Genomic DNA, 12129 nt, shown 5'->3' with positions numbered 1-12129 from the left:
CACAGCAGGGGAGGAGGGATAGTCCTGTATAAATAAATAAGTCCTGATGGCAGAGGGCTGGATCAGAATGAGGAGCAGACTGCACGCTGCCTACACTCACAGCCGCCTCACTTTTCTCATATAAAAAGGCAGCGGGACTTCAGCAGCAGCCATCAGCAAGGGGCAGGCACAGAGATGCTACGGAACCCTTTGATTCACAGGAGATGACAGACTCGCTGAGGGCTGCAGAAGGGAGCCTTTTCTGATGCTGCCGGGTCACTCTAGGAGCGCTGCCTGTAAAATACCTCACTGAGGGAAAAGTTTGCCAGCTTTGCAGTTGCAATTGAATGAACTGTGAGGCCCTGAGCAGGGAAAACTGAGGCGACACACAGGGATTTTATCAGATACCACACTGCTACCTGCTAAACCTCGTCTAGGAGAGGCTTCTGGGAAGGCAGGGATGGCAGCAGGAAGCATCACAACCCTACCAACCGAATCTGAGGATGGAAACACTCCTTTCCCACCGGGGAACTTTAAGGACCCCAAGAGGCTCTACTGCAAGAATGGGGGCTACTTCCTCAGGATTAACTCAGACGGGAGAGTGGACGGATCAAGGGATAAAAGTGACTTACACAGTGAGTGAGCATGGAGGTGCGGGTAGGAGAGGGTGAATGGGCAGTGTGTGGGGTTTGGGGGTAATTGGAACTTTATATCCTTACTTTTTAACACAGATTTATAACCTGTGCTGATACTACATTACAAGCAGAATATATCTTCCAAAATAGGCATGGTGTATAAATATACTTTTATTGCATTCAATAAGTTAAAGCAGAAGTGTCCAGCCTGCCGCCCTCCAGCTGCTCCTGCTGAAATAGGACTCCCAACCTTCCGCTGTTAGGTTTGCCCTGGGTGTTAGATTGACAACAGATAAGCATTTTTTTTAAAACCATTAAATTAAAATGCACATTATTTATTCACAGTGAGTCTATTTGAGAAGCAGGCCGTATAACTGGTTATTGAAGGGTTTGGTTCTGAGGAGAGTATGTGCGTAACAAAGCACTAACTTCTGAAAAGTCTCCAATTCAAGTGACGCAGAATTCATACAAAATGGGTTAGTGCTTATATATCCCCATATAAATATACACTACAGCCAAAAATCCCTATAAAAGAGTTGGCAGAATACAGATCCAAATCGAAACCCTACTTTGCCTTTTAATATTTGAGTTCTATAAAGGAAGGGGCTTCGTCCAATGTTTTGTCTTTGGTTATTCAGTGCTTTAAAGTTGATGACAGGATTCAGACTTGATTCAGACCTTTATTATTTTGTGCAGCTGCCACTGTCAGGCTTGGGTTTTTCACTTTCACATACTCTGATTTAAATGAATGGCAAACAGCTGCAGGTGGGCAAGGGCGTTTTGACAGCTGCCATGCTCCTTGAGGGAACCTTAGTGGTCAAAGTACTTGAGTGTGCCATAAAGCTACAAGTTCATGTGGAATTTTCTGTCAGGTGCAGTTATTGTCTAATGTCAATCAGATGTGGGAGATATCCCTTCCTGGTACCATAACCCATGTGATTACCTTTAGATGTTTTGGGCTTTATTTTCTGTTTAAGAACAGTCATTGAAAGTATGCCCTACATGTTGTGCATCTTATTCTGTATGTAGTCAACCAGTCATTGCCAGATAAAGTGATGGCATTCCTTTTATAGCTCAAGTTTTGAAGAAATAAGGCACATTAGCTCAATGGATATTATAAAACCAATCCTTTCTCTAGCTGCCTTCACCATTGTCCATGTCCTCTATTTTGTCAGGTTTATGCCCTATTTTTTGCCTGTGCGCTTAACATATCCATAGATGCCATGACAATTGGCTTAACTAGAACATGTAGAGGCTTGTTTGCTTGGAAATGCCAAAATCAGAAAGAGCATGTGAAGTATTTTCTGGCTGCTAAATCACTCAATGCCTAATAATCTTTGGAGTTTTAATGATATTAGTAGACATATGATTTAACCATATGCTTTATCCTTAAACAATAATAACATTACATTTGGAAACACCAAATAATTTTACAAGAGTTCAGGTCTATACCATTTACTTTAATAAGGTCTACATGACCTGTCTCGATTCTTGTTCCTTTCTGCCAGTTAGTCCATACCATCACTGAAATCAATATATGTAATTTCACATATAAAGGTTTAATTTAGTTGCCCAGTTGTATTGGTTATCTTACTCTAAGCGCTTTATGCAAAGGTTTAATGCAAAGGTTTAAACTTGGACTTTGCTCTAAATTACAGAAAGATGTCTTAAATATGGAAAGCTCCAGGTCCCAAACATTGCACATATAAACAATCCATTCTTCTGATTTAGAGTAAAAACTTCTGCCTACTCCTAGCTCCGGACCTGGGTTTTTGTCATTTATTCAGTTAGACTGGGCTAGCAAATAGTAAGAAACATTAAGAATTGAAATTATAAATGTAGGACAGTGCTATTATTGTTTGTTAACAGAAAATGAAAACTTGTAACTGAAAAAATCCATTTTAAAAGACTGGTGGCCATGTAGACTCATTTGGAGTAATGTAAAGAAGTGCAGAATCTGGTACAGTTCTAGTCACCCACAGCAACCAATCAGCAGGTAACATTTACTGGTGTAATATTTCAAAGCAAACATTTGATTGGTTGCTATGTGTTACTAGATTTAGTTTGATTTTTGTTGTTTATTTTTGCAGTGCCTTATTTCCCTCATGCTCATTAAAAAAAATCAGCTATGTATTTTATCCTGCCAAATACAATATGGAAAAATTATTACATGGCAAAGGAAATCTTTGGACTCGTATAACGTAAATGAGGATATAGTTATACCGATGAGTTTCTTTCTTAATCTTGTTTGAAGGTAGGCTTTGATATTTGTGCAGAAGAAGGTGGGTTAGTGGTTAATGAGTTGGGCTAAAGTACATAAGTTTGTGGGTTTAACTTTAGCCATTGCCACTTAGCCTCTGTGTGATGTTAGACAAATCATTTTACCTCTGTGCTCCTTGGCTTTCCTCCTGCACTGGGAGTAGGAATATGTTTTCTTTTAATCCTTTGGGATTTTACTGTGTGAATGGGGAGCTTGCCAAAAATGTGCTGGTTGGCTTCTGTCCAGTAGCTGTATGAATGTTTTTGAAGTAGGCTTACAGAAAACTTTATTTACCACAGGATATTTTGATATCTAGTTTAATAAAGCCAGTTTTAGTTGTTATGACTCTTTCATTTATTTAGTGGTATTGGAAAGGCACCATTCATTCATCCTTGTTGGGGATTTTTTTGCACTCCATTAATTAGACACATTAGGATATGTTATGCAAATCTCACTCATGTAATGATTCAGTCATTTTTGGTGGCCTTATGCCAAACCCACGCCGGAGCGGGAAGGTATTCTTTAGTCACAACTAATCTCTCAAGTTAGAAGCAACCACTTGAGCAAGAGAAGTGAGTTGACTACTGAGCTATAACTACTGGCAATACTGTACTCTTTTTGCCATTTGCTGCTTCAATACAAAAGTGACTTGGAGTACAGCCATGCCACTTGTAAGCCTGTATGGTGGAAGGCACATTGCACAGCCTAAATGTGTTGTATGTTTTTCTTGCCCTGCCTAAATGTGTGTATGTTTTCTTCCTATACTGATTATTCATTTTTCTATATTCATTAGTCTGTAGTCTAATTGTAGCTAACTGCATTGTTTCATTGGATTGAACCCCAAATAATTTTGCACAGTGCTGAGAAAAACATTGCCATTTCAGCAACAGATGACTTTGAACTATAATGCGTGCATTGGTTTGTCCAACAATAGAGGGCTGTTGTAGAAGGCTGGAGGTACTTCTGCCCTGTGGTAGTCCGTATCACAGTCCCAAAGTTCCCTGTTCATATTCCCACTTCAATTATCCCTTCCATTAATGTCATATTATTTTAGAATCTATGTCACAGGTTATCGCTGTCTGGATTAGTATGTCTTATTTTCTTCACTATTAATTTATTCCCAGTAATATATACAGCATTCAAGACCATGCATTTTAATGGTGTGGCCCATTGTAATTTTTACAGCTTGGTTTGAATCCATGTTCTAAAGCTTCTCGCTTTGCAATATGAGCCCAGTTTCCATTCAACAGAAGAACATTTGGATAGCGATCACATCTCTGGGTTGTGTTTCAGCCTATTGATTTACATTAGGCTTTTTCAGCATCTGTCACTTTTGTTTTCCATGTCATTGAACACCTTGAAAGTTTAAAGAAAAAAATAAAGGGAAGAAAAATAATATACATAATCCAAGTGTATTCAATATCCGGTTGAAGAGATAAACCAATGAATTATTTTAATGGACTAGAGCAGCACTCACAGGGCTTGCCTAAGACCATCGGAAAACACTTATTTCAGATTGTCTTAGGGGGTCACCACAACATGAGGAACTGTATTAAAGGGTCGGACATTAGGAAGGTTGAGAACCACTGGAATAGAGCAAGGTTCAAACATATTTTATTTTCTACAAATAGCTGTAGGTTGTTTAGGGAAACACATTATGTAGCCTTCCCTTTGTAAAGAGAGGGCAATTAGAACTGGTTGTTCAGTAGATAAGCATTAACATCTTGGAGATGAGATGTTCTTTCTTTCATTAGGATCCTGTATGCAAACCAGTCTGGAGCATCACCTCTTGCTACTCTCTCTCTATCCTTATTGACATATTATTGCTATAAGGCCCTACTTATTTTGAGGCTCTGGATTTTTGCTGACTCTCAATACTTGTAACCAAATCCTACATGTCCTATGCAAAGTTTGGAATAGTTGAAAAAGAAACACAAATATTAGAAAAAAATAAAGATATTTAGTTTTTATTACAGATCTAAAGTCATTCTGTTTGTAAAACTCACAATTAGAAGGGCTCCATATTCTTTATAGATAAGCACTGAACCCAATAACATGAGCTATGGAATGTGAATCGGCATGTTTTCATTTCTAGTACAGTTTCCTAGAAGAGCTAAAGCAACAGTAGCTTCAGGATTAAGTAACAAATTATAAAGCTTGTATTGATACTGGGCAGTGCTTTGTTTTAATGCAACATGTTTTTGCCGGAAAAATATAGGTAAGAGGACCATAAAATGCCGGCTGATTTAATTACTTAGTAAGTCAGATGATTCAACACTTTCAACAAGTTCATTCTTTCCGTCTTCTTTTCGTGTTGCTTTACTTTCATAGCCGGAACAACTCTTTATAAGGCTGTTGAGTGTGATGCTCTAAAATGCAGTATAAGTGGTTTCCTCTGGCGAATGATCGGAGGTGTGGGGGCAGGATCTGCATGACGCCATGACAGAGTTTGGAAGGGAATGAATAACAATGCCACCGCAGCACGCTGCATCTGGGGGAATTACTCATTTTGGCCTAATTAACCCTCACAGTCCTGCTGGTATAAGTACTGCACTACCTGTTTTGTTTTGCAGAGCTGTTTGTTGTATGTGTGTATGTTGATATGTTGTTTGATAGCTGTGCCTTTTTAACCATAATCAGAAAGACAAATAAAAAACCCAACATGTTACAGTGTTTCAATGTGTTTATATACTGTTTCTTTAAAAAATTGGCATATTAAATCAAGATAAACATTTTTATTCCTTTATATCTGTGGTTCTCAACCTTCCTAATGCCGTGACCCTTTAATACAGTTCCTCATGTTGTGGTAACCCCCAACCATAAAATTATTCCTAAGACCATCGGAAATATGTGTTTTCCAATGGTCTTAGGCGACCCCTGTGAAAGGGTTGTTCGACCCCCAAAGGGGTCCCGACCCACAGGTTGAGAACCGCTGCTTTATGTATTGTGTAAAAGTTCATGAAAAAATAACAAATGTGTTGGTTTATGTCAAGAAAGGATTCTTTTACAGCCCACTTAAAACTCAAACCATATGTCTTGAAATGGATGACATACAACTAAACTGCTAGTTACCAGCTATGGAATAAAATATTAACTGTGTAACATCAAAACTTCCTCTTATTTTACATTTTCCTCTAGAAAGGCTACAATTAAAGAAACAATCAAGTGCCAGTGCCTCTGTCCTGCCTCTTTTAATGAATCATTCGATTCTGCATGTGGAGGCAAATCCAGTGTTCCCTGAGTGGTTTGTGTCACTAGCAGGAATAGACCGAGAATCGCATCCTTCATCTGTTTGTGACGCAATTTTTACCATGCCCATTTTTGCGACCACACCCCCTAAATACCACTCCCATTTTACTAAATTTAGCAGGTTGTTTAAAGTTTGAACACATTTCTGGGGGTTTTGGGGTTGTTTTATGTGTTATTACAGTTTTGCTAATGCAGGTGAAATTGCCCTTTAAGCTGCAAGTCTCCCCCCAAGAGAGTTACAATTAGTTACAATTGTATCTAAGTGCAGCTTGTTAACGTTCTGGGCTCTCTGCCAAAAGCCGACTTATTTAATTAAATGTGAGAAACAATGTATCTAAGTGCAGGTGTAGCTTGTTAAGATTTCTGGGCTCTCTGCCAAATGCTACTTTTTAATTAAGTTTGTATCTTTTTTTTAGCCATCAGTGCAGGAGATCAAAGGGAAATGAGGGACTGTTCAGTAAGAATCTGAGACTGCGTGCTGAGCTGTTAGAGGGACTGTCTCGCAAAAATCTGGACAGTTGGGAGGCATGGCTGCGTGCATTCTTGTGCCATATGTGATGCAACCCCTACACTAAAAATGTTATCTGCAAATTGCACCCCATTTGAGAAAATGTGCATCTGTGAAAGTGGATGTTTTGTCAAATTGCATGAGAATGCAACCTGGCACAGGGCCACAGTGGCACTGAAATTATGGGGAAAATCATGCTTTGTAGAAAAAAATGATGTGCTGCATCCAAAAACTGCAATTTCACACTGCACTGTGGTCAGAAATGAGGCTTTATGCTTTCTGCTGGTTAATGATTTTGCACTGACTCATTGTACTTCCAGGGAACAGTTAAGAACTGTTAAGAAAGATTTTAATGTCCGCAATCAGCTACTTTCTTACACAGTATACTGAGAAAATAAAGGTGTAGTGATCTTTAATTTGGTACAGGAATATAGAAGTAGGTACACACTGTAGAAACTGGAGCAGACATCAGGGCAATAAAGTCAAGTTGGGAAAAATGCAAAATAAATATTAAGGGCCCACTACATCCTCAAATATTCCTGCATAGAAATACCATTGCTGGCATAAATGTATGGTATTTCACTCAACAGATTTAACATATTGTGTCATGGACTTGTAGGCTATGCCTCTTCTAGCATGTGATAAAAAGCTTTATGCAGCAGAAAGATAATGATTACTTAGGCACAGCTTAAACTGTGGGCTTAGTACAAAAATGAATTAAAGGGGAAATAAAAAAACTATTTACCTCTAATAGGTATATTACTTCAAGCCCAACAGCTACAACAAAAACCACATGAAACTTTCAAAACTTTCTTTCTCCACTTCTGGCCCACCATCTTGGATTGTTATTTACTATTAATTCCCCTCTTTCTTAAAGCATTAAGGTCTGATGGATGCATAATGTGATGTGCCAGATGACATTTAGAAGGCTGTGCACATGTGCAGGTCAAACTACCTGTCATATACTGGGAAGCAGAATATAATATATTCCCAGCATGATTGGAATAGAACTAAGGAGAGCTACCTAAGAGGTAAAATGTTTACTAAACAGATTGTGGTGTTTTAAATAAAGGTTTAGTTGTACTTTAATTTTACATTAAACTCTAACCTATGATATACTTATGAAAGTATAATGTCTGTTTGAAGTGCCTATGCATGAGCCTTCTAAATCTAGGGACCACAGTGTGTACTGTAACTACAATAAAAGAACACATTAAAAACTTCTATTTTTAGAGTAGAACTATCACAAAATCAGAATTTGTGTTTGGGTCTGTTTATTGCGCAGTTAGGATTTTGTGCCATATCCTTTCCTTTTTAGGCAAATCACTTACTCAGATGTTGGAGTTGCATCTTAAACTGTAGAGGCATCAGGTCACCTGGAAAATCCTGTCAATAGTTCTCTGTAGCCTTAGCTGCGGTATGGAAAAAAAGAAGATTTACACGTAGGCCTTTTAGATTTTTTTTAAAGCTTTTGTAGCATACATGATTTACTGTTTAACTATACCGTAGATCTATCAGTCTTAAGAACTACAGTATGTTTGTGGATAAATGATTGCCTGGAGGGTTATGTATAGATTGTAGTGTCGGTTATGTATCCTCTGCCACCATTATTGGACCCTGCATGACCAGCTTTGGACTGTTATTTGTCAAGGTAGTTTTTCATGTGACGGGTGGGTTATTATCCAGATGCTAGCTGTCGTATTCCATTAACACAGTGTCTTAGGAAAAATGGGGTTAAAAAATGAAGTTGAAGGGCGTACAGTTGGTAATTCCTGGGTTAAGTTTATTTTGTTGGTTCCCATGCCTCTGTGTTAGCAAGTTATTAGCTTGTAGTAAGGAGATGCAAACACAAAAAAGTAACATTTCCAAACTTACAAACAATAACATCTCATTGAAAAGACATTATTACAATTGAGGAGTGTTAAGAGACAATAACGCTGCCAACTAGCCCCATGTCAACCTCTGTATATTTAATAGTATCTTGTATGTTGCAGATCTCTAAGTTCCCATGTTATGGCCACCCTAATACTTTGTTTTTTCCTATTTCTTTGCCCTCAACCAACCTTCTCTGATCCAGTCGTGCCCCACGAGCATAGCTATGATCCAACTTAATTCTTTCCGTCTTTTAAGTAAGCCCCTTCTTCAATGAATGCACTGCTGACAGTACTCTTATTTTTGATGTTATGGGGATCCAGGAGCTTGTGAAGTATAAAAAACTGAATATTAATATTACAGAAGGTGCAAAACTTAGGAGTTACTACTACGTAGCAGGTACTACTGGAGTAGTCACAAGTGGGAAAGCCCCAAATACTATATTTTACAGCAAATCCGTATGTGTAATAATGTACCAATGATGCAGGAGCTCCCTAGATGCTTGGCATGGCATCAGCCATATCAAAAGGAGGTTTATCCCCACAACTTCTGTTTCTTACACTCTGTGGCTAACAATTTGGTTAAGCACCCTTTCACTCTGCAGGGAGTAATACCTCAGCGCTGTGTATGATACAATTCCCCTACTAGTAGTAGAACATATCACAGATGTACTTGGCTTCTTTAGGTCTCAGTAGTAGCTTTCACCTCAGTTCGGCAGTTTATAGTTATAGGAAGGTTCTGTATTAGTTTAGAAAATATTCACATTTTTATATTTGTGTTTGGCCTAATTATTTGGCCAGTTCTCTCACACAATTAAGAATATTTTTCTTTAATTTTGCAAGAATAAGTGCAGCTAATGTACTGTGTGCAATTGTTAATATCACTTTAATAGCTCTCCATTAAGTTTCCCTTTCCTGGCCCAGGAATACATTTCCTTGAAATAGACTCAGTAACATAAATATTAGTGTGCAGCTCAGGGTGCCAGGTATGAAACGGCTGTAAGAGAATTCATTCTGCTATGTACAGTATTCCTTTATACTTTACTGACTGTAAATCTTCATACTGTCCCATGAGTTTAGGTTACAATGTGGTTCCCTTTTATTTGCTTCTTGTGCAATGCAGATGCTATGGTACACTAATAAATCACTCACAAATGAATACAGCAAGTTAGCATAAGGTATGTATGTCATTATCTGTCATTGCTGTCATTTTCATGGGAGAAATGTAAAAAGTTACTTTTGTATCACTGTATCATTAGATCAGTTCCCTATTACATTTATACACTAAGGTCATTTAAAATTCATTCATTTATCAACAGCCAATAAACAGAGTGTGGAAGGACACGTGGTCATGAACAACATACAAAATCCTTGGGGGTTGTTTACCAAATTCCCTGATACCTTGTGCTAAGCACAAAATCATGCCCCTTGGTTCCCGAGTTTTAGAGCACTAGCAGCAGGGTATTTTCGTGCAATTTTCAAAATACCTGTACCTGAAATGCATAGTTCATGTTTTTTCCTGTTTTACAGTAAAATTACAGCTACAAGCAGTAGAGCGGGGAGTGGTATCAATAAAGGGAATCACTGCAAATCGCTACCTTGCCATGAAGGAAGATGGGAGATTAACATCGCTGGTGAGTAAATGCTGTATACTCTGCAATAGTTCTGTGATGGCCCTTCTAGTGGACTGGCCTAATCCCCAAAGAAACTCACAAAACAGTGACAAACTGCATTAAGTGGAACAGCTCATGCAGAACACAGTGCTTGGTTAAATACGGCTGCTTGTAGCTAGTGGGCATATAAAATAGACTCTGATAAGAAATCATTTACAGCATGCGGAAAAAACCCAGTAAGCTTTTTTGGTAATGAATCCAGATTTTCAAAAACTATAAGGGCTTGATTTGCACTGTATTAATATTAAATTAAGGATATTTATATATGAAGAAGGCTTGAATAAAGGGAACAAAATTTGGGGTTGTAAGTTAGCATAGATAGGGGTATGGAGATGGGACGGCAGTGGGAGAAGGAAAAGGGAAATGTAAGCTTACCCTCATAGCATAGGAAGAATGCTATAAACAGAATTAAAGTAGTTGAAAAAAAGAATCAGACATCTCAAATAACTGATCATCAACCCCTTATTGCAAAAAGCCTAATGATCGGTAAACAAGCTTAGCAGATCATTCAAAACTTGGGGACAGATTTAACAAAGTGTTGTTAATGCATTTATCAATGAGTGAAAGTTAGAGGTCACCATTTGATAAATATACTTCTAAAAACCCCATAGGAATGAATTTAAAGTGGGTGAGTTTTTCTGTGGTGAGCTCTAAGCTCACATTTTGCTAAATGTGACCCTTAGAAAGATATTATACTTATATAATATATAGTTTATATAATACATCTATATATAATACCACATATACTGGGTCTGCTTGAGGCTACCATTTAGTCATTATAGTTTTTTTTACTTTTTTTTTTTGAATACTGATTGATATTATTTTTGTCCATTGGGATAACATACTGCTAAACTGCATTTCAATGGGAGTGAGTATCCTACCACAAATGGACCGAACTGTATTTAAAAGTTGAACTGCTCTTTCCTGATAACCCAACTGCTGAAAGCTGCTTACATGAAGTAACAAGGGCTCACAGGGCAAAGTTGCACCTGGGCAGTAACCCATGGCATCAAGGCAGTGATTAACTTTTGTCTAACTTAACTTTTGCCAGCAATTATTTATTATAAATATTATATTGATATTATTATCATCCTTTATACAGTGTTGACATATACTCAAGAACTTTACAGTTATACATCTCTGTAAAGAAATGCCAAGTTGCCATGGTGTAGCTACCATTCAGCAGACCCTGCAGCAATGGTGGGAGGGTTGCAAGATTTTCTGTATAGTTCCACCTACCATGCCACTTGCTGACCACTGCAGACTGGGGAAGGGGGTGGGTTGGGTTTGTTTGCACCTCACCAGATCAAGCCTAGTTAAAGGTTTAGCCTTTGGCCAGGGTTCTTGAAGGTCCAGCTTTTGGTCAGGGCACACTTTAGCACAAGTTGAGTAGAGATATTGGCGTATTGGCCATATAGTCAGGAATATCTAGGATAGAAAATACATTTTACCCCCAATCTTAACTAATATTCAAGCTGGGCTTTCAGGTCCATCTAGGAGATTAAACGGCCAGTCTGCCCATTTCACACTCTAACTGGCCTTCTGGCTAAATTCACCTTGCCACTCTTTCATGCCCCCTAGGTGGGCTAGCCACACAGTTTGGCACCCAGATGTAATGCATGCAAAGGGTATTTTAGTGCAGAGCAATTGAAAACAAACCATGCAACTGCAGACACAAGGCAGTCTTGGCTATGGTAGTAAAAAAATAGTAGACCATGGTTGTTTGTGGTCCCCCGGCCACACAGAAGCAGCTTTTCGCATGCCCTCACTTCGCACCCTCCTCTTACCTTTCCGAGTGTCAAAGCAGGGGGCCACATTGCTAGTGCTGCGAGGGCAATAGCACTTTATGCACAAGAAAAATCAGAACCGACTTTTTGCTGCCCCTAGTAACTTGCAGGCTGCTGCCACCTAAGGCGAGTTTCTCAGCATTATCATAATAAACAAACATTTTTTT

At 38.6% G+C, this 12129-nt stretch overlaps 1 protein-coding gene across 1 annotated transcript in view; it reads left to right on the top strand.

Annotated features, from left to right (window-relative positions):
- The first annotated feature begins 269 nt into the window (after positions 1-269).
- The window catches only part of fgf2 (fibroblast growth factor 2), a 26645-nt gene continuing 14785 nt past the window's right edge, over positions 270-12129 (top strand). Inside the window, 2 exon segments of the mRNA NM_001017333.4 lie at positions 270-614; positions 10033-10136. Coding sequence (NP_001017333.1) covers positions 440-614; positions 10033-10136 — 279 coding nt within the window. The 5' untranslated portion in view covers positions 270-439.

The sequence above is a fragment of the Xenopus tropicalis genome, chromosome 1 (genome assembly GCF_000004195.4).
Source record: "Xenopus tropicalis strain Nigerian chromosome 1, UCB_Xtro_10.0, whole genome shotgun sequence".
Lineage (NCBI taxonomy): Eukaryota > Metazoa > Chordata > Amphibia > Anura > Pipidae > Xenopus > Xenopus tropicalis.
The sequence above is the reverse complement of the archived record's forward strand: the minus strand, read 5'-3'. Positions and strand labels throughout refer to the sequence as shown.